The sequence below is a fragment of the Orussus abietinus genome, unplaced genomic scaffold, assembly GCF_000612105.2.
Source record: "Orussus abietinus isolate OABI.00-Male unplaced genomic scaffold, Oabi_2.0 scaffold44, whole genome shotgun sequence".
NCBI lineage: Eukaryota > Metazoa > Arthropoda > Insecta > Hymenoptera > Orussidae > Orussus > Orussus abietinus.
This window is the reverse complement of record NW_019394518.1, coordinates 434,791-460,495: the sequence shown is the minus strand read 5'-3', so window position 1 is coordinate 460,495 and position 25,705 is coordinate 434,791. Positions and strand designations below refer to the sequence as shown.

Below are 25,705 nucleotides of genomic sequence, written 5' to 3'. Positions count from 1 at the left end.
TTGCAGACATTTCGACGATAAGTTAATACGAGTCTATTAAGAGGTCGGGGAACTTCGCTGTAATTAATGCGCATACCATTCCTTTAATTTTTCGGACGGTGTATAGCAGGGTTAGGTAGGTAAAATACACATCATGTAATGTACGTATTTTCTACGTGTATATTATAACGTATAATACGTCCCTAGTTTTCTACGCGAGCGCGAAGTATATCACGCCCTTCTATTTCTAAATAGACACTAATAAATCCAGGTAAAAATTTAATATTAAACAGGGTTAAGTCGAGAGAATTTTAAATTCAAGCACCAAATTAATTATTCCTTAAAAATGTTTTCATGTTCACATCTGCGCTAAAAGACGTTTATAAACTAACGAATGTCGTATATTGTATGTATGTCATTCTCCATATTAGAAACGTAATTTCTTGGTTTTCTTCGTTTTTCTCCGTTAAACTACTCGGTTTACGTAATATACGTCAAAAACCTCGAAAAATGTGAAATTAACCCAACCTCGGTGTACAGCACGTGTGCACCGTTTCTTTGTTGGTTCATGTGCTAATGTTATTGCAGATAGATGGTCAGCATAAAATCACTCCCACCTGCGGGATCGCGTTAATTACCATGTTTATCATTACTTTACGACGAAGGAAACGGTTAATCTTTAATCTCATAGGTGTTACCTGCCTTCCGGAAGTCGAGTAAGGACTTCCAGCTCAATGGGCGTTTCTTGATGTCACGAAGCTCACCCCATGTCGACGCACCTGTTGCGCCGTCTCCACTTACAGGTGGATGCATTATTCATTAACCAACAGGTACGTAGACCGCTTAAATTCCAACGCGATTATTGCCGATATTAATTCCTGAATTCTTATATTAATTATACCAGATATACGTTGGAATTGAAGATAAAAATCGACATCGCCCATGTCCAGAAGTCAAAGTTTCAGGAAGATCTCAGCATACTGGATTGCACCTTGTGGGTGCACACCTGTTGCACCGCTGCATCGTTACATCGCATTTTAAAGTTTGCGCATGAAGATAAAGGAAATTATAATCGTCCATGTCCAAAAAAAGGGAAACAGCATCTAGTGATCGATGCAGTTATGCATATATTTTGATAAACAATACTAGTCGAGAAGATCTATTACGGATGTTAGATTCATATGAAGATGTATATCCTTTCAATGAAAAAATTGAAGAAGTCCTAGGAGAGATTCGTATATCGGATGGCACCCCTTGGGGGTGCGAGCGGGCGATCGCGCACCTGTTGCATCGCTGCATCGCTGCATCGCTGCACGGCGTCCGAGGGTTCGTGCATGATCCATTTATCAGAGGTCGGGTCCGTATCTCAAATTAACCCAGATTCGCTCCGGCGGCGGAGCATCGGTCACCTGGGTAAATATATACCCACGACAGATAGACGGGGCCACATTTAGAGTCCCGCACGAGTTCACGGAGCAGCCAAGGCGTGTCATGCATGCCATGGTGCTCCTCTCGATTAATTAATCAGCATCCCTACAGCCGAGTCTAGTCTAGGACGACGTCGGCGACGCTTTCGAAAAAGACGCCCGAGACCCCTCGACGTCGCTCCAAAAAAACGTCCACGTCGGCGACGTCCCTCGATGCCGGCCAAACGACCGCGGCGTCGAGGGGCGTGGGCGTCGTGGAAGGAAATGAAAACCTAAGAGGAAGGGCGTGCAATATAAAAATAAGAGGCCGAGGAGAATCGCCTAGTGTTTTGGCAACGTCCACGACGCCGAGTAAACCCGGAGAGAAGCGATTCGTGGATTTTGTGCCCCGAAGAGTATCTTCGGGGCATCCGAAGAGGAGTGCCGCGTCTTGAAGAGGACCTCCCTCGAAGGGCTTTTATAAACGCGCTGGAATGATGTGTTCCAAGGGTCTTCGTCGTTTTTTTCAACGTTTTGGCACTACGTACTGCTCGAGTTGTGGTGATCGAAGTGAAAAGGGATTCTTCGAGGTCCTGGTGGTCTCGGAATATGAGCTTTCGGGGGAAGGACGACGACGAAGCCCTCGACTTGGTGCAACATGAAGAAGTGGCGGCGATTCCTTTGAAGAGGCCTCTGGAGGGTGAGAAGAAAGTTGAGAAGTTCCTCAAGTCGAAGTTCGAGGCTCGCAGGGAAGTCTGGATCATGGAGGCCTTCAGAGGACTCTACTTCCTATTACGCGTGAGGATAAATTAGTCTTGTAACTGAGTTTACAAAACTTTCGTAAACTAGGTTTTAGAGTTTTAAAAAGCACTGCGACGAGAAAAAAAAATTTTGAAGCAAAGAAATATTTTGTTAACTCAAGTAATGATAATTTGCCCAAAATAAATTGTCATCATGCCGAAGAAACGGTGGCGTCCAATTTACTCAAGTCAAATAATAATTATTTTAATTAAGGAAGTATTCCTTTGGTTCAATGAAACTTTTATCTCAGTGAAGTAACCTTGCTATTTATGATATTCATAAAAATGCCCATCTTGATTTTAAGACCGGATATTTTACGGTGACATTTTAATGACTTAGGATCAATTGCCACCAACCATGATTAACGTGAAATTTCTCAATTATGATTTTTTAATCTAGAAATGGTCAAATTCGCGTTGCACTGATAAAAATGAAGCTAAATGAAGATTAAAATCCACCGTCAGTTCACCATTCGAAGTCGGGTGATTAATTTTAATCATGCATTAAGTGATCCTTGATTAAGGATTTTAATTCAAATGATGGACCAATCGGCCCTTACTGTTCTGATAAAGTTCACTTATCAGGGATTTATTGTTAACGTGGAGAATGTCATGTTTCCAGACGAGCAAAATAAAAAGCGACAGCTTTGTTTCGAGACTACACGTGCTTACAGCTTTTCTGTTATTGGGTTTTTCCGTGACCGTTTCGACACGACAAACAGTGGGCAACCCGATAGATTGCGTCCATACCAGGTACCGTTTTCAAGAAATTCACTTGTCTGTTATCTCAGTCCACTGACTTTTTTTTTTCCCCCGATTTTAGAGAAATTCCTCTGGAAGTATTCAACGCGTATTGCTGGATCCACAGTACGTATTTCGTGACCGCTGCGATGCTGGGAATTGCTGGAGTGAACGTTGCCTTCCCAGGGGTTGCTCCTTCTCTGGTGCATCACTATCAGCGACACAATGTATACCTGCAGAAATTTCGTGTCGGTGAAGACTCCACGAAGCAGGTGAAGTACTACCAGTGGGTCGCTTTTGCGCTTCTCTTGCAGGTAATTAATTATTTTTCTTTTTGTTTACTTCAATGTGTTACTAAGAAATTAATTATGAAAGATTAATCCCTAGTAGATCCATGCTTAGAGTAAAGAGACTCAGTCGAGACCTATGAGCTTGTTCGAGACGCAACCACGTCTATACTATAATTTTGAGAAATAATACTAGATTTCGTCACAAGGACGAAGATTTGGAAAATCGAAAGATGAGGCGCGTGTTTTATTTTATTACGTACCAAGACTTTCGAATTATCTCGGACATTCCGAATTTAGGAGCCATGGCAATTCGCAGTAGCGAGTATTTCTTTGAGCGAGGGAAAATATTAGCTCGAGCTCCGCGACCGCACATCCCGTAAATACAGCAAATCTTTCTTCAGCTTGGATCATATTTATTTATCTCTTCGCCGTCAATGTCGCAACTACCGTAGTGGTACGGTTTAGACTGTTCCGGAGGGGAAGATGCGAAATGTCTTGTTTGAAAGCTTCCGCCTCCTTTACACGGGAGAAAAGGATATCACACCGGTATCATAACGGTAGCTGTAACCGGATTATCTTCTAAATATTGGGATAGCAGTTTTGCTGAGTTACGACGACTCTTCTCAAAACGTGAAGTCTACGGTGGAATACCAGGGAGTATTGGAACCATGAAACGGCAGACACTGTGGCAGAATTAAAAGTAAAAATAATCCCAAATTCTCGAAAAATACAACGAAGGTATCTTATAAGTGAAATAATCACCCATTCGCACGTGTTTTTCCTCATTTTTTATCGGAATATTTCCAATGGAAAGTAGAAAACGTCTCTGTCGATGGTCGCACTCTGGCGGCCATTTTGAGAGGCGCGCGACGCGGCGTCGGTCGTCGGGTCGGCAAGAGCGTCATTGAGTACGCGCATGCGAATAATACTAGTACTATCTTTAAAGGTTTACGAGGTAATAATGAAGCTTATGATATTCCTAATGAGCACTAATTAAGTATCGATCCACTGATAATACGACTTTACGAGAACTAATGGACTTTTTCCTCTAATTTAATTTATTTTGAAGGAAGAGTCGCGCGAGTCACGTGGGGTGTCATGGCGGCGCCCAGTGCGCGCGCTTCACCGAAACTCTTGAATTTCTCCAGCCGTTTTATATCTCACCGGACACCAGGATGTGACAAAGAGAGGCTCGTCAAAAAATTCGCAATATCCGAGAACGCGATCCGGCTTCGAGGAAACTTGACAGTCGCTACGAAAATAAAGTCGGACGGTGGCGAAATTGAGTCACCTCATCGCGGGGGACATCGGGCGTCTTTCGACGGTACCGGTTTTTTTGGATATTCCTGGCAGGAGAAGGACGTAAATTTGTCCGGCACCGATACCTCCCTGGAGATTTATCCTCAGGTTCGCCCAATTTGTTTGTCAAAACAATCGCGACGCCGTCGCGGCCATTGACAAATGGCGGAAGTCACGCTTCCTCTTCTTTTGGGCGCGCGACAAACGCCCGAGTGTCGAAAGCTACACGAAAAACTAATCGCCACACCCCCGCTACGCCTTGCTTTTTTCACGGTGACAACCTGGAAATTCGTCTTCGTGACTTCCCGGGAAATTAGGGTGGGCGGGAATTGGTTTCCTAGTTTCGACGTCGGGAATGCAGCCGCTGCCCCTAAAATCCCGTTTCGACGGGCAGAAAGGGGAAAGGTGTCTAAATTTATAGGCCCCGCGACGCCGATCTTATTGTGCAAGTGAAATTGCGATATATTGTCTGCCCACACGGCGGAGACAATGGTAAGATGCCGCAAAGTGTCTCGACGATTCCGCCATATTGGCTGGGTTAAATTTTAACGTTACTCAGACGTTACCGCGAATACAATAAAACTGAGATTAACGGGGACGATAAATAACCTGGATGGGATTACTGTGAAACAGTGGAAAATGTGGCGATGATTTGGAACGCTTCGCCGTTTCCAAGATGGCGGCGCTGAGGGAAGTCTTTGGTTCTTGATAATTCGACATATCGTTGCTGACGGGAGCTTTTCTCCTCTATACGAGGGATTTTAAATTTGCTCCTTGTCGAGGGTGGCAGGTTGCAGTAAATTATCTGTCGTGACATATTATTACGGAAATCAAAATAACGGGTGACGCCAATGACATCACGAGAGTGGGTTCCAAATTGCCGGAAATTCGAGATTCCCTCGCGGATGATTCTTTTTTTCCCTTCCGCTGGCGTTCTCATCGGTGGGTTTGGTTTAACGTCACGGCTAACGTAAACCTAATCAATGGGGATTCCAGGCCGTTGTTTGAAGAAGGACGGACAGACGGGAAAGTCAAAATTCGAGAGAGATGCAGAGCTCGGCACGGTTTTGGATTCGATGGCCACGTGGCACGGAGTCGAGCTTTCCAAGTGGAACAATCGATAGCACAGAATTTTGTGACATTTCTCGGCATCTCCTTGTTTCTTGTTGTCGCAAGTCTTTCGACGTGATTTCTGTAAATTTGGAGCAGAAATTCATTTTCACGTTTTTTGCTTCGATTTCAATTCGTTGTTTATGCCCACTCGATAAGTCAGGTTAGGAGGAGATTCTCGAGGAGCCTCTCGAGGTATTCAAGCTCCGACCTCCAGATGCGATTGCACAACGTGCAAGCTTATCGACTTATTGCACATGTATACCGCAAGTGCTCACGTAGATGCAGCTCAATATGCAAAGTGTTTCATCGAGAGCGCAAGCCGAATTCATCTCCCCTGATTTCATAATCCTTTATTCGATATAGGAAATCTGCCGAGAGGAAAGAAACTCCAAAATGGCGGTCTTTCATAATTAGCGGATAATTCATGAATTTTCATAGTGTTTCATGCAGGTTTTACGTAAAGGTGACTGCACGTTTTACGATTAATCGTAACAATTCTTAATCTGCACAGTTATATCCAGTCCTTCCACAGTATTAATGAAATCTCTCCAGATCGGTATGAAAATCGGTTTGCGCACCAAACTTTAACATAAGCAAGCTTTAACGTATTTTAATGCAGTAATCGGTTAACAATAACATTCCCCATGGTTTTCTTTGTTTCTCATTTATTTCCGGGCAAGCGTACGTACTCAGAAACCATCCGAAAATTTCCCGCACTAAATCATACCCAACCATAAGCAAATCAATCAAAGAGCCTGCCTGAAACGTCGGCTCTTAAAGTCGCCCAGACTCGACTAAATCACTCGCGCATTATTAGCCCTTTGCCCTCTATTAATACCTTTAAACATCGACTCGCATCAGCTTTATTCCCAACGTAAACGATTCCCAACTTTAAGGCAAGAATCTCGATTCGCGATCCGCGCGAAGTGGTCGGCACGTTCTCCTAAACCTGCACTGGAGCCATGAAAGATGACCTAATGGTCCATAATATCATCTTTTACGGCCCAGCGATGCTTACATTCGTCGCTTGCGGTAATGGGGCTTCGTGCACCGCGAAAATTGCATCGCGCGTTTCGGTGTCGCTCGGGCTAACCACGAGGGCGCAGATGATCCGTCCGCCATATTGCGTTGCGCAACCGTTTTGCAAAATCAGAGGGAAAGAGAGAAAAAAAGTGTCCCTTGTTTCCTGAATCTGAAAGTTTCTGCCGCAAAAGTAAAATTTTCATTCAGAATTTATGCATCTTGAACGTGGACATAGGATATATTAACCCCGAACACCCAATTGCTTCTTTAATATTGTGACTGCAATAAGATTAAGGGCCGGTTATACTAATATTCAACTGGAAACCCTTAATCAAGGATAATCAATGGTTACCAAACAATGTATTTTAATCATCTGTTAGCTTAATTTTTATCGGTGGATTGCAAATTGCCCTGATTCAAGATTAATTGATCACAGTTAAGACGTTTCATTTAATGCTTCTGTCATTACGGTCGAATCGACGTTCGGTGTTCATACGTCTAACGTCCATGGGCGTGGAAGGGGCCGCTAGAGCGTCGAGTTCCACTTTCATGGGGGGCGAGGTTCCACGCGATAAGGCGGCTTCTGGGGCGATTTCTGCCCGTGGGGCCTCTCCGTATTGAAATCCGGCTTCGTGGTGCTAGCGACGGCTGACGTTACGTTACGTTACTCCTCGAGTTCGATTCTATTCCTGGAGCGCCCTGACTCCTCCTCGGCTCCACGGCTGGCGGCCCTACGGACGCTCGCGGATCGCCGCGTCGCCGCGTCGCCGGATCGCCGACCGTTTAGCGCTTCGCTGCTTTTTAGTCGCTACGCGCTGCGCAGCCCTCGCGGGTGTTCCTCGTCGGTAATTTCGGGTACCGGGTCCTATGTCATCGCTCGATGATATAAGAGGTGTTGGGTCCTCCGCGAGGTTTCCCGGTGTCGTGATTCCCTTCTGCAATTCCTATTAAGCTCTGAAATAGAGGCAACCCACACATAGGTGCGGTGAAAGTTCCCCCAATTTTCGAAGAATGTCCTAGAGAAGCTGAAGAAAGTTTTTTTGCCATTACGGGGTGCTTTATCTTCCGCAATTGTATCTCGGAATTGTCGAAACGCGTTGGCATCGTGACTTTTTCTTGAAATTCCGGATAAGCACTGAAGTACGAGGAACATGTATGTAGGGTGCGGTGAAAGTTTCTGCAATTTTTGTATAATCTCTTAGGAAAGCTAAAGGAAGCAATTTCCTCGCCATTAAGAGTTACGTGATCTTTCGCGATTCTATCCCGTAATTATCGAGACGCGTTGGTGCCGTTAATTTTTTATTCCTGCAGTTCCTATTAAGCACTTAAATACCAGCAACGTGTGTACAGGGTGCGGTGAAATTTCCCGGGATTTTTGTAAAACGTCCTAGAAAGGCCAAAGAAAGCAATTATCTCGCCATTACGAGTTTCTTGAACCTCCGCGATTTTCTCCCAGAATCATCGAGACACGTTGGTGCCTTTTCCAGTGATTTTGGATTAATTTCTGAAATACAGGCAACACGTCAATTCTTTTCTGGATTTTTAGAGAAGTCACAAAGAGACTTTGGGATACCTTCGATGTCTGGACATTGTCATCGTGCAGATTCTTTTATGTCATTGCTCACAAATTCAAGTTTCTTGATCCCGCGAGATTTTATTCTAGAATAATGCCTTCTATAGTGATTTTCGATTAATCTCTGGAATACAAGCAACGCATAAATTTCGATAAATTTGTAGAGAAGTTATAGGGAGGCTTTGGGATATCTTCCATGTCTGAACATTGTCATCGTCGGTTTAGTCGAAGCTGCTCTCATTTCGTACACTGCTCCAAAATCCGGGTCAAGTCAATGTGGGTCAGCTGTTGAACACAATTTTCATCCTTGGAAATGTCTCATGTCTTTAGCACCGAAGACGTGATAGATATATTTTGTCTAGCTGGTGCAGTGAATTGTATACTTCACGTCTCATGCCTTTAGCAAATACGTATCACATTTCGAATAACCAGTGAAGTGAATTTCATATCACGAGATATATTCCAGGCAAATCCAGTGAATTCGTGGGATTTATAGCGGCGCATTCATCAGGACCACAAGTGAACGTTCCATTTTAGGAGACTTATACCGAGGTGCTAAATAACCCTTTCGCCCACTGGAGAGAAAAAAAAAAAATCTATTCACGAAATTATAAAAAGCGTCCCGATTCCCGCAACGCCGACGTCAGTGAATAGCTGGAAGAGCCCACGTGGAGTCGCGAAAAGACTGATCCCGATCGTCGACGTGGAAGTTCCCCAGGGCGCCATTTCTTTGAGGTTTCTCCGCGCCGTCGACTTAATCTGGAAGAACAAAAGGCAAGGAGGAAGGAACAAGAAAAGAAGGAAAAGGAAGAGGCCAAGAGATGCGGAAAAATCAAACCTGACGAGGGTGAGGAAGACGGCGTCGCCTCGGCGATAGTTCCCATCGTCGAAACGAGAGGGAGCAAGACGTCGAGTGAAAGAGAGGGAGAGAGCGTTCACTCTATTTCTGTATTTTGTCCTCACACGTTTCCGCGGACGCCGACTAGTCGCGGTTAGCGAAGTGCAGTTGTACACGGGTCTCTTGAAATAGAATGGCACGCGCATCAAAGAAAATTACAAAACCAGGCCCGCACTCCAGGGTGGACGGGCGAGGGCGGTAGACGTCACCGCGGTTTCAGGAACACGGCCAGGTTTCGAGTTTTCGACGGCGAAAACCGAGGTCGCGTCTCCAGATACCGGCGTCTGGGTCTCTTCGCGTGTCCTCGAATTTTCCCGGTCGGATTCTACCGATTGGTTCCTCCAGAATTTTCGGATCCAGTTGAAAGAGCCGCGAAAATGCTAAAGTCGCGGAGGTCCGCGAAGGTGGCGACACCTCGCGGATTAAGGCTACTCCACGACACACGTGGGGCGCCACCAGCGCCCTACTATTAATAGTTAACCAACGGGGAGCATGCGAAGCCACTTGGCGCTTTTTCGCTTCGATCGGGTACGTCATTTCGAGGGCCAGAAGTCGAGGAGTTCGTCTCGACGGTGAAATTTGCTCGTCAAGGGCTTCCCTCGGACAAGAACTTCATTTTGCCAAGAAGTTCCGATAGATCGGTGTGGGCTGGGAGAGAACAAGCAGCACCGGCGCCGTGAACGGCAGATTTCGGAACTAACGGGGAGGATGCGAATGCACGAGGCCTTTCTTCGCTTCGGCCGATCTCCGGAATACGGGAAGAGTCGAAACTTCTCGGCCGAAGATACATTGCACTCTGAGAGTTTATATTCTCTTCGATTAAGTGTGTAGGAGTTGTTTCTTTCCTGTCGCTTTTGGCCGAAGGAAGCCAGTGGAGTGGGTGCGCGACAGCAGCGCCGTCGTCAAACGTCGTCAGCTCTGTGAAGTAGTAGGCAAAATGAGGAGCTGAACGATTTGGTTTTACTCAAGACGAAAATACCTCTTCAAGAGTCAAAGCGCCTCGACAAGCGTTTCCTCTTCGTATCCCCTTTGCGGAGTTAACTGTAGCAGCGAGCGAGGCCCCTCGGCGACGGGACTTCCCGGTGATCCGAGCGAAGGCAGCGCCGCCACCTCCCCGAACTACCGGCGGGGATGTGAATTTAAGCAACGCCTCCTCGCTTCGTCTTGCCGAGGACCGAAATACCTCCTTCGAGAGTCAAAGGATCTTGGCGAATCTTTTTCTCAGGTCACACTCTTCGCGAAACTTGCGCGGTGCTAAGTGCAGCGCGCGAGGCCGCTGGGACTCTTTGAGGGACTGGTACGAGTGGTCCGTCGTTAACTCTACGAACTAATAAAAAAGATAACGGCTCATCGAGATTAAAACGTCGAATTTCTTCGAATTCCTTCAATGGTGTGAAGTGCAACGCAAGGAACCGCGGGGATTCCCAGCAGGACCAAGAACAGCGCCATTATCGACTGTTGTCAGCACTGCCAATTAATAGTGAAAATGAGAGTCTAAGCCAGCCTTCATCGAACTTAAAACGTCAGAGTTTTCGAGCTCTATCAACGGTGTGAAGTGCAACGCAAGATATCGCGATTTTTAGAAGCAGGAAGAAAAGCGCCATCCTCGCCTGTTATCTACACTGCCAGTTAATGGGGGAAATGAGAGTCTAAGCAACTCGTCTTCGAATTTAAAACACCGAACTTTTCGAGTTGCATTAGTGGTGTGAAGTGTGAAGTGGAAACTGGGATTCCCAGCGGGCCAAGTGAGAGCAGCACCACTGCCTCGCGCCGGCAGCTCTGCGAACTAACGGGGAGGATGCGAAGCAGAGCGCCGCCTCCTCGCTTCGTCGGAATTTCCTTCCTCGCCGAGGACCAAGAGAGCCCTCCGAGAGTTGCATCTCCTCGGCGAGGATTCTGCAAAGTTTCCAGAACGTTGATTCATTTCCATTAAACTGTCCACGCCCCGCGACGCGCTATCCCTCTCCTTCTCCCACTCCTCGTCCTCGTCCTCGTCCTCTTCTTCGTCGTCGTCGACCTCGTCCTCCCAGCACCAGCACCGCCCTATAGGACTTTCCGGGGTCTTCCTCCTGTCGGCCACCTCTCTCAGGCCTTCCGCGAGGTTCTTCTGGTGGCCCAAGATGTTGGACATATTCCGCGGCCTCAAGAACCTCGTCAAGATCTCCCACATTCACATCGACTCTGCCGTCTTCCGGCTCCACTACAGCATCACCGTCATGCTGCTCATCGCCTTCTCCTTGATCGTCACCACCAGACAATACGTCGGCAACCCCATCGACTGCATCCACAGCAAGGACATACCCGAAGACGTCCTCAACACCTACTGCTGGATCCACAGTACGTACACCATCACCTCGGCCTACAAGAAGAAGCAGGGGTACGAGGTCCCATATCCTGGGATCGACAACTCCAAGTCTCATCCCGATAGCGAGAGGAAGGTGTACAGGTACTATCAGTGGGTCTGCTTCATGCTGTTCCTCCAGGTAACCGCCCCACGCCACTCTCTTCCATTTTCACGATTTTCCACGTTTTCACTTGACCACTTGTACAGGTCTCCGCCGTTGTTTGTCGCTGCGACTTTTTGGACGCAACTGCTCATCAGCAAGGATTTTCATTAATTTCCTTCGTGACGTGTCCCTGGCTAGAAATGAAGTATGCGTGATGATCCGCATCTCTCATTCTTACATTCGGTTGCTTTAACCGAGACACCTTCGGTCTATGAAGAATAGAACGCTATTCATGTATGTCAAAAAATTTTCCAAGTCTTTTTATGGTAGCAGTGGTGGCTCGAAGAGAATTCAGTGTCCGCTAGAGCGATCCTTGGAGTAAAGAAACGCGGGCGCTCGGGGGAAGGCGGTGAACTTGTCTGAGACGCAACCGCGTCTCTTGATGCAAACTAGTAACTTTATTCGCACGTAATGGAGTTTCTAGGGGATTGTAACTTGATTAGACCTCCTTTAAGTATAAAATCGCGATCGAGGGAAAAATTTTGCGGTCAAATGTCTCACCCAATTCTTAATAAACCATCTCCGTGTGCACACTCGGGGCAGCCGAGGTGTGCACGAGATTCCTGGCGGACGTAATAAGTAACTGGCCTACTTAGGACGCCTTGGACGCGTCCGGGTCGCCTTCGATTCGAATTCGTCGTCGAATCCGAGTCGAAGACGAGCGACGAGGACGACGGCCATGGTCTTTTTGGATTTATGTTTCCGTTCCGAAAGCGATACTCGCTCTTCGGAAGGGAACGCGGATCTGATCTTGATCTCGTGGTGTCTTCTTCTGCCAAAAAGTATCAGGAAAAATGCCGGTCGACTCTGTCCTCCAGGTTTTAGCGTGGCCCCGCGGAAGTTAAGTCGTCGATTCGAACCGTCGTTGCGGCTGGGCCGCACAACTTACTCGCTGCTTACAAAGGCTTATATCTAGTTCATTGCCAAGCAGGAAACCCTAAGCACATTACTTAAACCTCCGTCATTCTCGAGGGTCGTCGATGCGACCCGATACGCAAGGTGCGGCGCCTCGAACGAAGCCGGACTCTTCCTTATACCTTCTTTACATCTAAAATTAAAAAATGTTTATGAAGCAACGATTGCCGCGCCACTAGCGGAGAAACGTGGAGCTTCAAAGCTGAGTTTGGCACTGTAAGGTGTTACGAAAGTGTCGTATACCAAAGTGTCAAAGAATGCATAAAACTTTTCTCGAAACTGAGTCCCCCGAATAATTCGATACTCCAACACTTGATCATAAAGATCTTGAAATTTCGTGAGTTTAAAAATCTTCATCAGAACCTTCAGAATCATGTGTTAAAGTTTCAGAATATTAGGTGTACTCAGTTTGGAGAAAAGTTTCATGGATATTTTCACGTTGTGATATATATATAAAATGATCCTTTTAAATCCCCTTAAATGGGAGATTCGATTTATGGGGCAATTTAAATTAGGGTAATTAAATGATGGCGGCTAACTTTAAAGGGATTTCAAAGTGACGTCCACCTCGCTAAGTCCACTAATATCTTGGCTTCTATTTTTGAAGATTAGCGTAAGGAACTGCCTGAAACTTTGACACGTGCGAATCTGGGCCAGGGTGTCGTTTGTTAAGCGGGAAAATTGTGGGTTTGATGGATATTTGGATAGTACGAAATGTTCATTAAGGGTATCACTTATCGCGTGAAAAGGGTAATTTGGATTTAAGGTCCTCGCTTCGAGAACAGCGTTAGAATTGGGGAGTTCGGATTTTTATTAAATTTTGAAATGACCTCACTTTCCAGTATAAATATGGTGCTCTAAGTGATGCACGATTTTCTCGCCATTAGGAAACGCTCTTGAACACGCTTCTGGGATGTTTAACTCTCAGCGATCGGTGTTGTACATTGCAATATATATATATTGCAAAACCATTAGCAGCAAAGTTGTTGCATTTGGAACATGTCCATTCGGGATATTTACATGGGAACGTAAGTTTTCGAGGCGCTAGAGCCTCTGTTTCTACTCCGTGCAACATGCGTTGCAAATTTATTCCCAACCACGCTTTCGTCATCTCCGTATGCCGCACATTACGACGTCCATTTGTTGCTCGCTTAATTTGACAATGAGCAATAATTAGGGAGAAGAAGTTAACCGGCCAAGGTAGCCCTAAGGTCTCCTTGGTGTCATCCCGTTGTGGAATGGGTGCTCTAACTATAGTCTGACAATGACCCGAATGCCTCGTTGACGCTTTTCCTTTTCCCCGAACCCTTTTTCCCGTCTTTTTCCCTTTTTTTTTCCGTACGCCTTGGGCGGCCGGCCAAGCCGCGACGAATTCTTCTGGTTCTCTCGACCGCGTCTCCCAAATGTCTTCCTCATCTCCGCGTCCAGGATGAAGTCTTCTCAATGGGTCTCCAGTCTCTTTCTCAGCAATGAAACGCTCTAATTATCTGAAAATATGTAATTCCTTAATTTATGGAACATATTCCTGACAAATTTAATCGGTCAGTTGTCTTAAAAAGAAGCGCTTTTAGGTAACGTGTTTACGGTCGGTCAGGTCTGGTCAGACCTCACTCTTGAAGACATGGACGGAAGTTATACCATGTAAAATTCGACACACAGTGGTGACCTAAAGATACAGAATTATTTATTTTATAGAACTTACTCCAGAAATTCCTACTTTATCTAGTCTCCTTTAGAGAAAGAATCGTATTCAAGTTACGCGCGCAACGTTGGCCAGGTCGAATTTTATCCTTGGACCCTCTTGCAGAAATAATCCGCCATGTAAGATCCGACATACAGTGGTGATTGAAATATATGGAACTCCTCGGATTAGGGGAACTGGCGATCCCGGAAACTCTCGGGCACACTCACCTCGCGATCCTTGAGTTTTCCGCGCCGTTGCCCGTGGCCGTGTCGGCCTGCAAGGCTGAGAGACTCCGGAGATAATATAAGTTATGTGTTCAGCGTTGGTCGAGGCCAAGGGATGCCCCTCAAGTCCGGCCAGTCTTCTAACGGCTTGCTTTCGTGCCCCACGTGTGTCTCGCGCCTTGGAGCTGGACTTTGCGTCTCGGCGACCTCCTGGGGCCCCGAATTTCGCCCCTTGGCTTCAGAATTACGCATCGAGTGTCAGGGTAAGATCCCCAGATGTCGATAACACCTGGCAATTAGTCGTGACTGAAGGTAGGAAGTGTGGGCGATAGGTGTCCCAGGTTTTATAAATTTCCGACGACGCCTTACCCATCACTGACTATCCCTACTTCAATTATATCCCAAGATTAGATAATATTTCATTTTTAATATCGCTACACCCTGGCGATACACTCCAGGAAATATTGAAGAATTCTCTAATTATGCGCTGAGAAAAAAGATTCATTGTACCGAAGAAATATTTTCTTAATTCAAAGTGTAATTATCTGACTGAAATAAATTGGCCATAATTCCGAAGAAATGTTGCATCCAATTACTTCGGGTTTATTTGAGTCAAATAATTATTCTTCGAATTAACAAAATGTTCCTTTGGTGCCTTTCAAGGAAATATGTCTCTGGTTCAATGAAATTTCTTTCACAGGGTGGGAATTCTGTAAATATTTAGAAAATTCTCTAAATATCAAAAAATCCCCGAATCAAGGGGTTGATTTCCTACCCCCGAAATTATTCACGGGACTGCACCGTTTACCTACAATTCGCGGATTGTCACTGGCGGTTTAATTTCTTCGCCCCCGTGTCAAGAGATAGTACATCGGGCGGACATCGGTCGGTCTCAGAGATGTCTATTTTAGGAGTGAATCGTTTATTGTACCAGCTGCGTCGAACCCTGGCGGGAGGAGGAAGCTCCAGAGATGAGAGAGTTAGCCGGCGTTCCCGTGGGACGCACGAGGGGCCTCGAGAACTCCCCAGGACTGAGGACAAGGATCCAGTGAGGAGTCGAATCATGAAGAGAACCATCCTCCAGGGCAGCCAGGAAGAGAGGTCCGCCCTGAAGAGCGACGTCTTCGGGGTCTGGATGACGAGGTCGTACTAGAAGAGGAGAAGGAGAAAGGGGCAGGGCCTGGAAGAACTCGAGTCGTCCTGGGCGAAGTATCATGCCGATCATGTTGAAGATGATAGACATCTTTGGCTCCATCAGGTCCTTATTCAAGGTTCAGAGGGTCTCGGAAGACACGCTGATATTCCGGCTGCATTATCGTGCCACCGTCGCCCTGCTCCTCGCCGGATGTCTCACCTTGGCTTGCAAAAGCATTTCTGGATCCCCGATTCATTGCGAAGGCGCCGGGTCCGTTGACAAAGTCGTACTTGAGACCTTCTGCTGGTTGCACACGACATATAGCATGGTCCAGGCTTTTAACATGAGCCTTGGCCAGGCTGTGCCCTATCCTGGAGTGTCCAACAGCAAAACCGATGTTCATGGACACGGACCTCATCCTCTGGTTAAACAGCACAAGTACTATCAGTGGGTGATCTTCGCGTTGCTTCTTCAAGTAAGGCTCGCCTTCTTCAGGTGTTTTCAAGTATTGTTCATCGGCCGATGTGGACCAATTCTTGTCAGCCTTGTTTCCGCTAGAGTGCTTTATACATGGAAGTAAATTTTATCTGCTAGATTGACATTTAGATAAATATTATCATATTCTAATTCCAGTGAACCGTGGATTCCTCAGCGTTGTCAAATCTGGCGTAGTTCAAAAGTAGACGCTATACCGTTTCGTTATTTCGGGGATACCTTTTCTTCCATATTGTTGCTGGAAATCATGTTTCTTAACTTCTGGAATTAGGTTTTGGCCACCTTGAACGATGCCAAGGAAACTTTGACGTTTCATCACGTTTGTCTCGTTCGACCCTCGAAGGAGTCATTTCTGGGGTTGTTATGCATTTCGAATTGCATTTCGTGCGGTTCTCACGTTGCTGTTACCGCGTTATACTCTGTGATTATTTTGTAACGTATTTTGGGACATGCATTCAGGTACTTATTTTATCTACCTTCTTTATACGTCATCATTTGTCCAATTGCGACTAATGACGTTGATTAATAGTAATCATCTTGATTGTAAATTAAGAACTTTTCCGAATATAGCATTCAATGAGACAGGTGCATTGCAGTTCTCGTCCCGATTAGCTGCCATTGACCCGGAAAATTGGCAGTATCGATTGCATCGTCCAATCGATAAATACTTTTATCGGATTACCGACAATGGATTAACCCGTTTCGTGCGTGACCTGGTAGAATCTAACGTATGAAAACCTACCTCTCGCAAATGCCTCTCGCACGTGATTGCTGCGAGCCAAAAGTCTTTATACACGGTCTCTATACGAGCGTGTATAAAGACCTCGCAAGAGAAAATCCAGAAGTTAAATATAGACTCTCTTCGGGTTTTCCCCGCGATATCACCTATCTAACCCGCCTTCTAATAATTTCCCCACGAAATCCAGGCCATTTCCTAACGTGTTTCCAAAACGCGCTCCTTAGTCTTCCCAACAAATACTTTCCTCACATACTTTCGGCACGTAATTAGCACCAGCAAGGCTCTTTATATACACTTCTTGTACATGTTAATAAATTTTATGGACCTTAGTTCTAAAAGAGAGTGACTGCATCTTTAAATTCACTCTTCTCGTCCGCGATGTCGTCTACCTAACCTAACTCGAAGTAATTCCCGAAAAAATCGAGTCCATTTTCGAGCGCCATTCTCGAAAGGAGCTCCTTAGTTTCCCCGCTGACAAATAAACCCCATTCCCGGGTGCATATAAAAGCCACCTCATGAAGTGAAACATACTTCCCGCAAATACTTTTGGCACGTGATTAGTTCGAGCGGGGCTCTTTATACACGCTCGTATATCCGGAGTACAGCGGCCAGAGGTGCGATTGGTCGCGTGGTTAAACTTAGACTCTTTTCGGATACGCCCACAAGGGGAGCTTTTGTACAGGGAAAGTTGATAAAGCCCGCTTACCTAGGTGCGCACTTACTCTTCGAGTACACGCACATGGCGCGGGGCGCAGGCGCGTTACGGCGCGAGCACGCGTGCTCGACTCGTAAAGAAAAGCTCGCGTGGGTCGGAACTGGCCAATGGCCAGAAAGCTCACCGGCGAAAGCCGTCGCTGGCCTCGACAGGTGCATTGACACCGATCTCAAAATTCAGATTTTCCCACGGTTCACGTAAAACTACCCTAAGGTGATACGAAAGGATATTCTAAACATAATATACGTCAGAATATTTATACAATTCTTCAAACTGAGCGCAACGAATCAATTGAAACTTTAACACGTGATTGTAGAGGTTCTAAGGAAGAACGTGCTGCTCATGAAACATCTATTTTTTTTTAAACCCTTTCATATCACCTTAAACTTCCGTTTTTTATGGAATATATCACGCAAAGAACTCACGGAGGGCACATTTTCGTACACCCTACTTATTTTCCTTGCTTAATTTAATATATAGCACCACTTAATTGCAGTATTTTTCCTTGAGAGGAAATTAAATCCCCAGTAGAGCGATGGTTAGAGTAAAGAGACGCAGTGCTCAGTCGAGGCTCGTGAGCTTGGTTGAGACGCTACCGCTTCTCTTGTAAAGCTCCTGTTTCGTCAATGTATGCCCTGAGAAAAAAAAAATTCATTGAACCGAAGAAATATTTCTTTAAGTAGTATCAAAAAATATTTTGTTAAATCAAAGAAAGAGAATAGAGAGGAAGTTGAGGAAAAGATAATATTGTCGATTTAGACGCGTTTTTTTTTTACTCAATCTGACATTTCTTTGGGGGTATTTGATCGGAGGGTTTTGTTGTTGCAATGCTTATTTCTTTGAGTCAGTTTACTTCTTTTTTTCTCAGAGTATCACAAGTGAGACATGGGTGATTCTGGTTGAGTTTTTAGCGGTCTTTATATGTGTATATTTAGATAAGGGGGAGTCATGTTTAATAGAACCGTTTTGTTGCACCGTTACAATTATCTTGCCAGGGAGGTAATTACTTCTTCCAGACCATTTAGTAGCGACAATTTAGACCATTAGTTCCCTGATCGTAATTCCACGCCGAGTGGAACACGTTGACCGAGTGCTCGAGTGTAGCCTCGAGGATCATCGGCTAATTATTTTCGTATTGGGTTTCTATTTCGGAGGGCCATTTATTAGGTGCGCTCGAAGCTCTGGGTTAAATCGAATGCTTTCAGGCGATCCTATTCTACACTCCCCGGTGGTTATGGAAGGGCTGGGAGGGCGGCAAGATCCACGCTCTCATGATGGACCTGGACATCGGTATCTGCTCCGAGGTTGAAAAGAAGCAGAAGAAGAAGCTGCTTTTGGATTACCTGTGGGAGAATCTGCGTTATCACAACTGGTGGGCGTACAGATACTACCTCTGCGAGGTGCTTGCTCTGCTGAACGTAATCGGTGAGTTTCTTCCTGGACCTTGATTCTGGATTTCCTGGAATTCTCTTGAAAAACGATCCCTTGAAATAAAATCGAAACGGATAAAAATTGAGCCAACAAAAATCACACCGTTAAAAAATATTGTAATTTCATGACATTTTATTTACATACTTTTTGATGTTGTAAATTTAGTACGTGCTTGCGTTAACATTCCTATAGAATTTCAGGAAATTCTAACGTGATTATATGAAATTATAAATTTATTTAGAGATTATTATTTCTAATTCTAGTACGTTTATAATTCTGTTACAACTATGTGTACTAAAAGTGTACACATTTTATGAATACAGTACGGATATGTATTCGCAATCGTCCTCAATGTCCTCGACTTTTGAGGAAAATTGATATTAAAAAATTCTGAGATGCTCGGTCATATTCCACTCTGATTAAATATGAAAACATTTATCCAGGGCAGAATAAATCATTTCACTTTCCAGGGAATCGGGCGGTAAATCGATCGATGCTTTACCGAAATGGAGATGCGAGACGGGGTCCAAATATTTACACGCAATTTAGCAGAAGCACGTCTGCTTGACATCCCCTCGTCAATGGCTTTCCCGGGAAGGGACTAACTTTGAGCGAAGTGCACGTCGGAATTATCTGTTTGATTTTCCGCAGGCCAGATGTTCCTGATGAATCGGTTCTTCGATGGGGCCTTCCTGACGTTCGGCATCGACGTGTTACGGTTCCTCGAGTCCGACCAAGAGGACCGGATCGACCCGATGATCTACGTCTTCCCCAGGATGACCAAGTGCACTTTTTACAAGTATGGAGTCAGCGGGGAGGTCGAGAGGCACGACGCGGTCTGCATTCTGCCCTTGAACGTCGTCAACGAGAAGATTTACGTCTTCCTGTGGTTCTGGTTCCTCATTCTCGGCACCCTCACTTTCTTCACCGTCATATACAGGGTGAGACCGTCCTCGAGGTGATCCGGTGCTTCCTCAATTATTATCCTACTTGCGCTCCTAAAAAACGGTTATAAAAATATAGTAGCTGCACTGAAAAAAAGAGAAGAGAGAAATATCTCATTGAACAGCACCGAAGAAATATCTTGTTACGTCGAAGAGTAATTATTTTATATAAACAATTGAAATTCTTTGAATTTAAAATATATTTCTTTGGTTCAATGAATTTCTTTTTTCTTAACGTAAGAGGTTGTTCCGTAAGTTCCTGCCGTTTTTCGGTATCTAACAGTAATTCAATTGAAGAAGAAAAAATTTGTTCGCAATCTTTTCTCGATGTGTAGGTGGATTTTCGACTCTTAGTTTGAATAATGTATGATACAAATTTGTAAGATTTGAGTGGCGGGAACTTTTGGGCGACTCAGAATGTCTTCTGTGCTAATTGAGAATCACTCGTTTCCAGGTTGTGATAATTTTTTCGCCGCGAATCAGGGTCTACCTGTTGCGACTGAGGTTCCGGCTGATTCGCCGAGAAGCGGTGGAAACAATAGTTCGCCGCAGTAAAATGGGCGACTGGTTTCTTCTCTATATGTTGGGAGAGAACCTGGACACCGTCATCTACAGGGACGTCATGCACGACCTGGCGAACAAACTCGCCTCCAGACATCAACACAGCGTGCCTGGGGTCAAAGGCCAGTTGCAGGAAGCCTGATCCAGGTAAGGAAAGTCCCTACCTTCGCGGCCATATTGGATCTGCTTTACCGACCGCGTACGCTTTAACCGACCGGAAGACAATGAAAAATCTCTAAAAATATTCATTATTAGTTCAGCCACGTCCGTATGATAATATTAAAAGTAACCATGGATTAATTTTATGTGTATCACGTGATTCTTCTTTTATTCCTGTTTCTGGTATGAGATATGCGGATATTCCTTGAATTTGAAAAACGAGGTTAACTATGAGGACCATTATTTTATTCCCAAAAAATTTGAACAGAGATATGCATTGTTTAGGGGGCTTTTAGTAAATGGTAAGGTTTAAATAAGGATTACCGATCGGTCTAGGTTTCTTCTGTCGACGATAGGCACGGAGCGCTTCAAAAAATAATAACTCGAGCCAGCGCCGCCAGGTGGCGCCATGGTCGGGATTCTTTATGAAGGAAGCATTCTTGTAGAACCGGCGCGTATCATTGATTATTTTAATAATTTTCAGGTCAAAGATTATCTTTATCCATATATACGCTTCGTTAAGGAAAGATGTAAGAAGGATAGAGCCCCTTTTAGTCGCGGAAAGGAAAGTACCCAAGTATTTTAGTAAAGAGGGGCTTTTCTAAATTGCAAAAAGCCTTCGTCCTCGTCGAGTCCTATGTCGATTTTAAATATTAAAAATAGCAGTTTTCAAACAGATATGTTCAACCCGGTAGTCCTTGGCACGAGACTTAACCGAGTCTTTCGAAAGTACCTTAATATTTTAGTACGGAGTGACTTTTATGAATTTTGGGGGGGCTTCGTCCTTGTCGACGGGAGGCGAGGCGATTTAAAAAGTTGAAAACGAAAATAGATTTTTCAAATACATCAGTAAAGCGTACATTTGCGAATTCCAAAAGCCTTCGTCCTCGGCGACGAGTGGCGAGTCGATTTGAAAAATATAAAAAATATATATATACCTGAAATATATTAATAAATCGTAATCTTTCTGAATTTCAAGGAGCCTTGGCCTCGTGGACGAGTGGCGAGTCGATTTTAAAAATTAAAAAATATATATTTCTCAAATATATAAATAAATGGTAATTTTTCTGAATTTCAGGGAGCCTTCGTCCTCGTCGAGTCGCGAAGGACGAAGGATCAGCGTCGACTCGAGCGGCTCGCCTCGCGATCGCATTTCGCAAGGTCGGCCAGGCGTGCCGGTCGACGAGGTCGAGGGAGAGTCCGTTCACTGCCGAGATGTCGTATAGCCGGTCCAGGGCGAGGCCAGGAGGACGGATTCGCCACCCGGGGCCTGGGCCCGAAGACAGAAGCGAAGAGAGTTCGATCCTGCAGGAGCTCCCGGGCGAGGACCTTCTCAGAAACCGATCGAGCAGATCGAATCGTTTCCGGGATCCGATCCGAACTCTCGCGGGATCCACTCGAGCCGATCGAATCGATCGATCCGGGGTTGATCTCCTCTTTTCCGAGGACGCGCCGATCTCCCGGAAGATCGCCTTCGAGGCGATCCGTATAATAATGACTCTCCTCGTCGCTAGTACAGCCACTCCGCGGCTCGGAAACTAGTCGGGGGCTCTTAAGAGCGCACTTAAGAGCAAGACCAGTTTGCATACGTGCTCACATACTTGCGAGTACTCTCTCGTCGTTGCGTTAACGCGAAACAGAGACGAAGAGATGGAGAGAAAGAATGGACGAAGTGTGCGACAGAGGGAGAGAGAGAGAGCGTGCGTGCGTGCATGAGACTTGAGAAAAGACACGGTCTGGCTCGTGAATTAGTGCCGAAACTGTATTTTCTAAAATCGATATGAGGTACGGAGGACCAACCTAACTTTTACCCGCCATTGTCCACTGCCTTCCTTGCGCGCGGAAAAGGAAATTTGGTTGATTTAACGAAATCCCTCGATCTGCATTCGGTTAATTTCGGAGAACCTTTCGGTTGAGCGAACCGAATTACAGGTTGATCTTCATTTCTTCAAGCTCATTTGCTTCGACCGATTAATGTGTCTCGGACAAATCGTTTTCGTAATTATGGAAAATAGTTTAGTCAACGAAGTTCCCAGCGTGTCCGCTTGGTGGCAAGTGGCCATGGAGCCTCTCTCGCAAACGAAGAATTTTTTTGCGAAAATTTACTCACGTTGTGAATGAAATCGCGACAAGGGATGTCGATAATATGCCACTTTTTATGAAAGAAAGTTTCCCGTTTGCCGGAGAAAATTATTATAAAAGGAACGCTTTTTTCTAAGAATATTTAATATTTAACGTGATCTGATGAGATCAACCAGTCGTTATTAACCAAAGAATTTAATCATGGCAACCAAATGTTTGGTTGTCCATGTAATGACCATATTTTATGTATGTACCAACAAAAATTGTCTTGATTCAATCAAATTTTTTTTTTTTGCGGGTGTAAAGATGTATTTTTACGGCGCAATTATGATCGCCGATTCTTGCGCAGAATTCGGCAGGAATCCGAGCACCGAGTGCAAGGCGCCTTTAGGTATACTCCCTGCGAGGAACTGAGGATTTTTCTAAGAGGCTCGGACGCTTTATTTCATGCACTTTTTGTCTTTCAAGATGTATAAGTATGAGAGGACGACGACGGGCCTAGGCGAGGACGACCACGAGGGAGGAAGAAGGAGAGATAGAGAGCGAGATGAGAGAACTTGGTGAATAAAGCTTTGGAATATCCTTGAGAAAGCCGCGCGATTAATTACGGTCCCGAGGTGTGATACCTTGGCAGTGTTAATTGCCGGACTCAATTATTATCCTTTACTTTTAGAATTAAGGTAACATGAAAGAGGCGTCAAAGAGGTCCCGTTTATAAAGCTTTTCTCTAAATCAGGTGTACCGAATCGTTAAAACTTTACAATGAGAGTACGGAGGCCATAAGGAAGATCCTGTCGCCCATGAAATTTCAATTTTTTAAAAATTTGTTTCTAGATATTTTTAAAATTTTATATAAAAAAAAAATGAAATTTTATTTAATTATAGTCTCTATATTCGTGTTGTAAAGCTTGAAATGATTGGATATATACCCCGTTCGCACAAAAGTATCATGAATAATTCACTCTTCAGATGCCACTTTCACATCCCCTTAATGTAGGGTCAAGGAGGGAGGATTTTTGTCAATCAGTTTTTTGGAAGGGTGGAATTTTTAAAAACTTGTCTTCTACCGGAACACATCCAGAAGTACCTCGAGGTGCTCTTCGGCTACGCGGGTTTTGATCAAAGGCTCGGAGGCATACATTTATGCTCCCCTTTGCGGTCTAAGGTGCACCTAAAAAACGAGGGAACGCCGAGATGACCAGGCAAGATGAGAACACAGAACGACGGGATGGAAGGAGAGAGAGAGGAAAGAAGAGACCCGAGAAGGGAGAACCTGACGATTACAGCTTTGGAATGCCCTTAGAGACTATTAGAGGCGACTCTTTTTTTTTTCTACTCTTTTTAATGTTACAACTGGTCCCAGCGCTGGTCTCAGTTACAGATGAGATGGACGTAGAGAGGAAAGGCACGAGAGGAGTTAACCTGACAATTATAGCCGTGGATTACCCCTGAGAGCGCCGTGCTTTTACGAGCTATTAAAATCAATATTTTTTGATTCTACAACTGGTCCCCGTGCCGTTCTCTTAAGCGATTCTGCTTACTGTCCTGGTACCAGTCCTGGATTATGACAATAATGTTTTTTAAATCCCATAACTCGTCCCGACGTTTGCTCGTCGCTTGTCTTTTCAGTCTCGATATTTGTACAATTCTTAAAAATATTAATATTAATTTTCTCCCATTTCATTCGTGGTCTAAGTGTTGGGCTCTGGTGTTTGTCTTTTCAATCCCATCTTTACCGTTCTTAAAAATATTAATATTCAGCCTTTTCCCATTTTGTGCGCAGTCCAGGTGCTGGTCTCCGTCACAATGGTCCTTTTAATCTCGGTACCGGTTATGGTACCAGCCTGAGATGCGAGAGCCTCCATTCAGGGAACGAGGAGTCTTTTTAAAAATGTACAAGGTCGAAGTCTCGAAAATCCAGAGATACTTCGAGGCGTTCTTCGGTTACGCGGGTTTTGATCAAAGGCTCGGAAGCATACGTTTATGCTCTCCTTTGCGGTCTAAGGTGCACCTAAAAAAACCAGCGAACGAGCGAAATGATGAGGCGAGATGGGAACGGAGAGTGACGAGAGGAAGAAAAGGAGGGACGACTTTGGAGAAGAGAATCTGACGATTAAAGCTTTGGAATGCCCTTCAGAATGTCGTGCCCTTAAAGACGATTAGACTTCCACTTTTTTTCGGTCCCACGACTGGTCGCGGTCCGTGTTTCAGTTCCAAGCCTTGTTCCAGTCCCGGATCACCTCAGGATCAGCTTTCTTTTTTTACCCGGAGACACCATTCTGCTCTTATGATCAATACAATGCCTCACGCAACCCTTCCAGACGCAGCCAATATTTCTTATAATTATAAAACTTCCCTCGGAAACTCGTTTCTAAATTGTTAGTATCATAAGATCCGATTGAAAATGCATAATAAATCGGGCATGACCAGAAAATCAATTTTAGGAATATCAGAAAATATCGTTCCCTTGAAGAAGCGAGGAAGAACCCGTTTATCTGGTCACGCGACCTTCCCCTATCCCACCTACCGCCTATGCGTTTTTAATTTGACTTAACACGATTAATTAAAAAGTTAATTTAAGGGGAAGATCACCGGCCCGATATCGGGAACCTTCTCGCGGACTTTTTCTCCGTCCGCCGCATCTTGATCCACGGCGTGGCGGGAAGACAACGAGTCCCCGTACGCAGAGGAGAACCCGAAGAGCGAGATAACGAATCTCGGCCCAGAAAAAGAACCTCCGTGCCGAGTTTTTACGGTGCAACTTTCACGCGGCACCGCAATTATTTCCGAGACGCGGGTTTCGCAAGGGAGTATTTTTCGAGCACGGAGTCGGTCCTCTTGGTCTCGGGGTCCAGCATCCGAGGACGAGGTTCGCAGCATCCCAACCGGTTTGGAGGTCCTCCGGTTCGTCGGTCTTCTCAGGCCGAGAGATATCGCCGAACAACGCGTTCGCGGCTCGATTTGGGCAAACCGCTTTTTCCTCCTCGTCCGC

General features: G+C 45.2%; 2 protein-coding genes across 3 annotated transcripts; both read left to right on the top strand.

Annotated features, from left to right (window-relative positions):
* Positions 1 to 786: 786 nt before the first annotated feature.
* LOC105698993 lies at positions 787 to 3,403 on the top strand. The gene is made up of 6 exons (XM_012423674.1): positions 787 to 834; positions 903 to 973; positions 1,895 to 2,183; positions 2,808 to 2,938; positions 3,009 to 3,240; positions 3,329 to 3,403. Exons 1-6 carry the CDS (start codon positions 787 to 789, stop codon positions 3,401 to 3,403), a joined length of 846 nt encoding a protein of 281 aa, XP_012279097.1.
* A 7,585-nt stretch (positions 3,404 to 10,988) lies between these two features.
* Positions 10,989 to 21,791, top strand: LOC105699104 (innexin shaking-B). Of its 2 annotated transcripts, none has more exons than XM_012423853.2 (5): positions 10,989 to 11,605; positions 18,742 to 18,961; positions 19,619 to 19,908; positions 20,366 to 20,619; positions 21,710 to 21,791. In XM_012423853.2, exons 1-4 carry the CDS (start codon positions 11,243 to 11,245, stop codon positions 20,612 to 20,614), a joined length of 1,122 nt encoding a protein of 373 aa, XP_012279276.1. In that variant the 5' UTR covers positions 10,989 to 11,242; the 3' UTR covers positions 20,615 to 20,619; positions 21,710 to 21,791. The 2 variants fall into 2 exon arrangements, with proteins under 2 accessions (XP_012279276.1, XP_012279267.1); XM_012423844.1 differs by lacking the exon at positions 10,989 to 11,605 and adding an exon at positions 15,667 to 16,062.
* Positions 21,792 to 25,705: the final 3,914 nt, after the last annotated feature.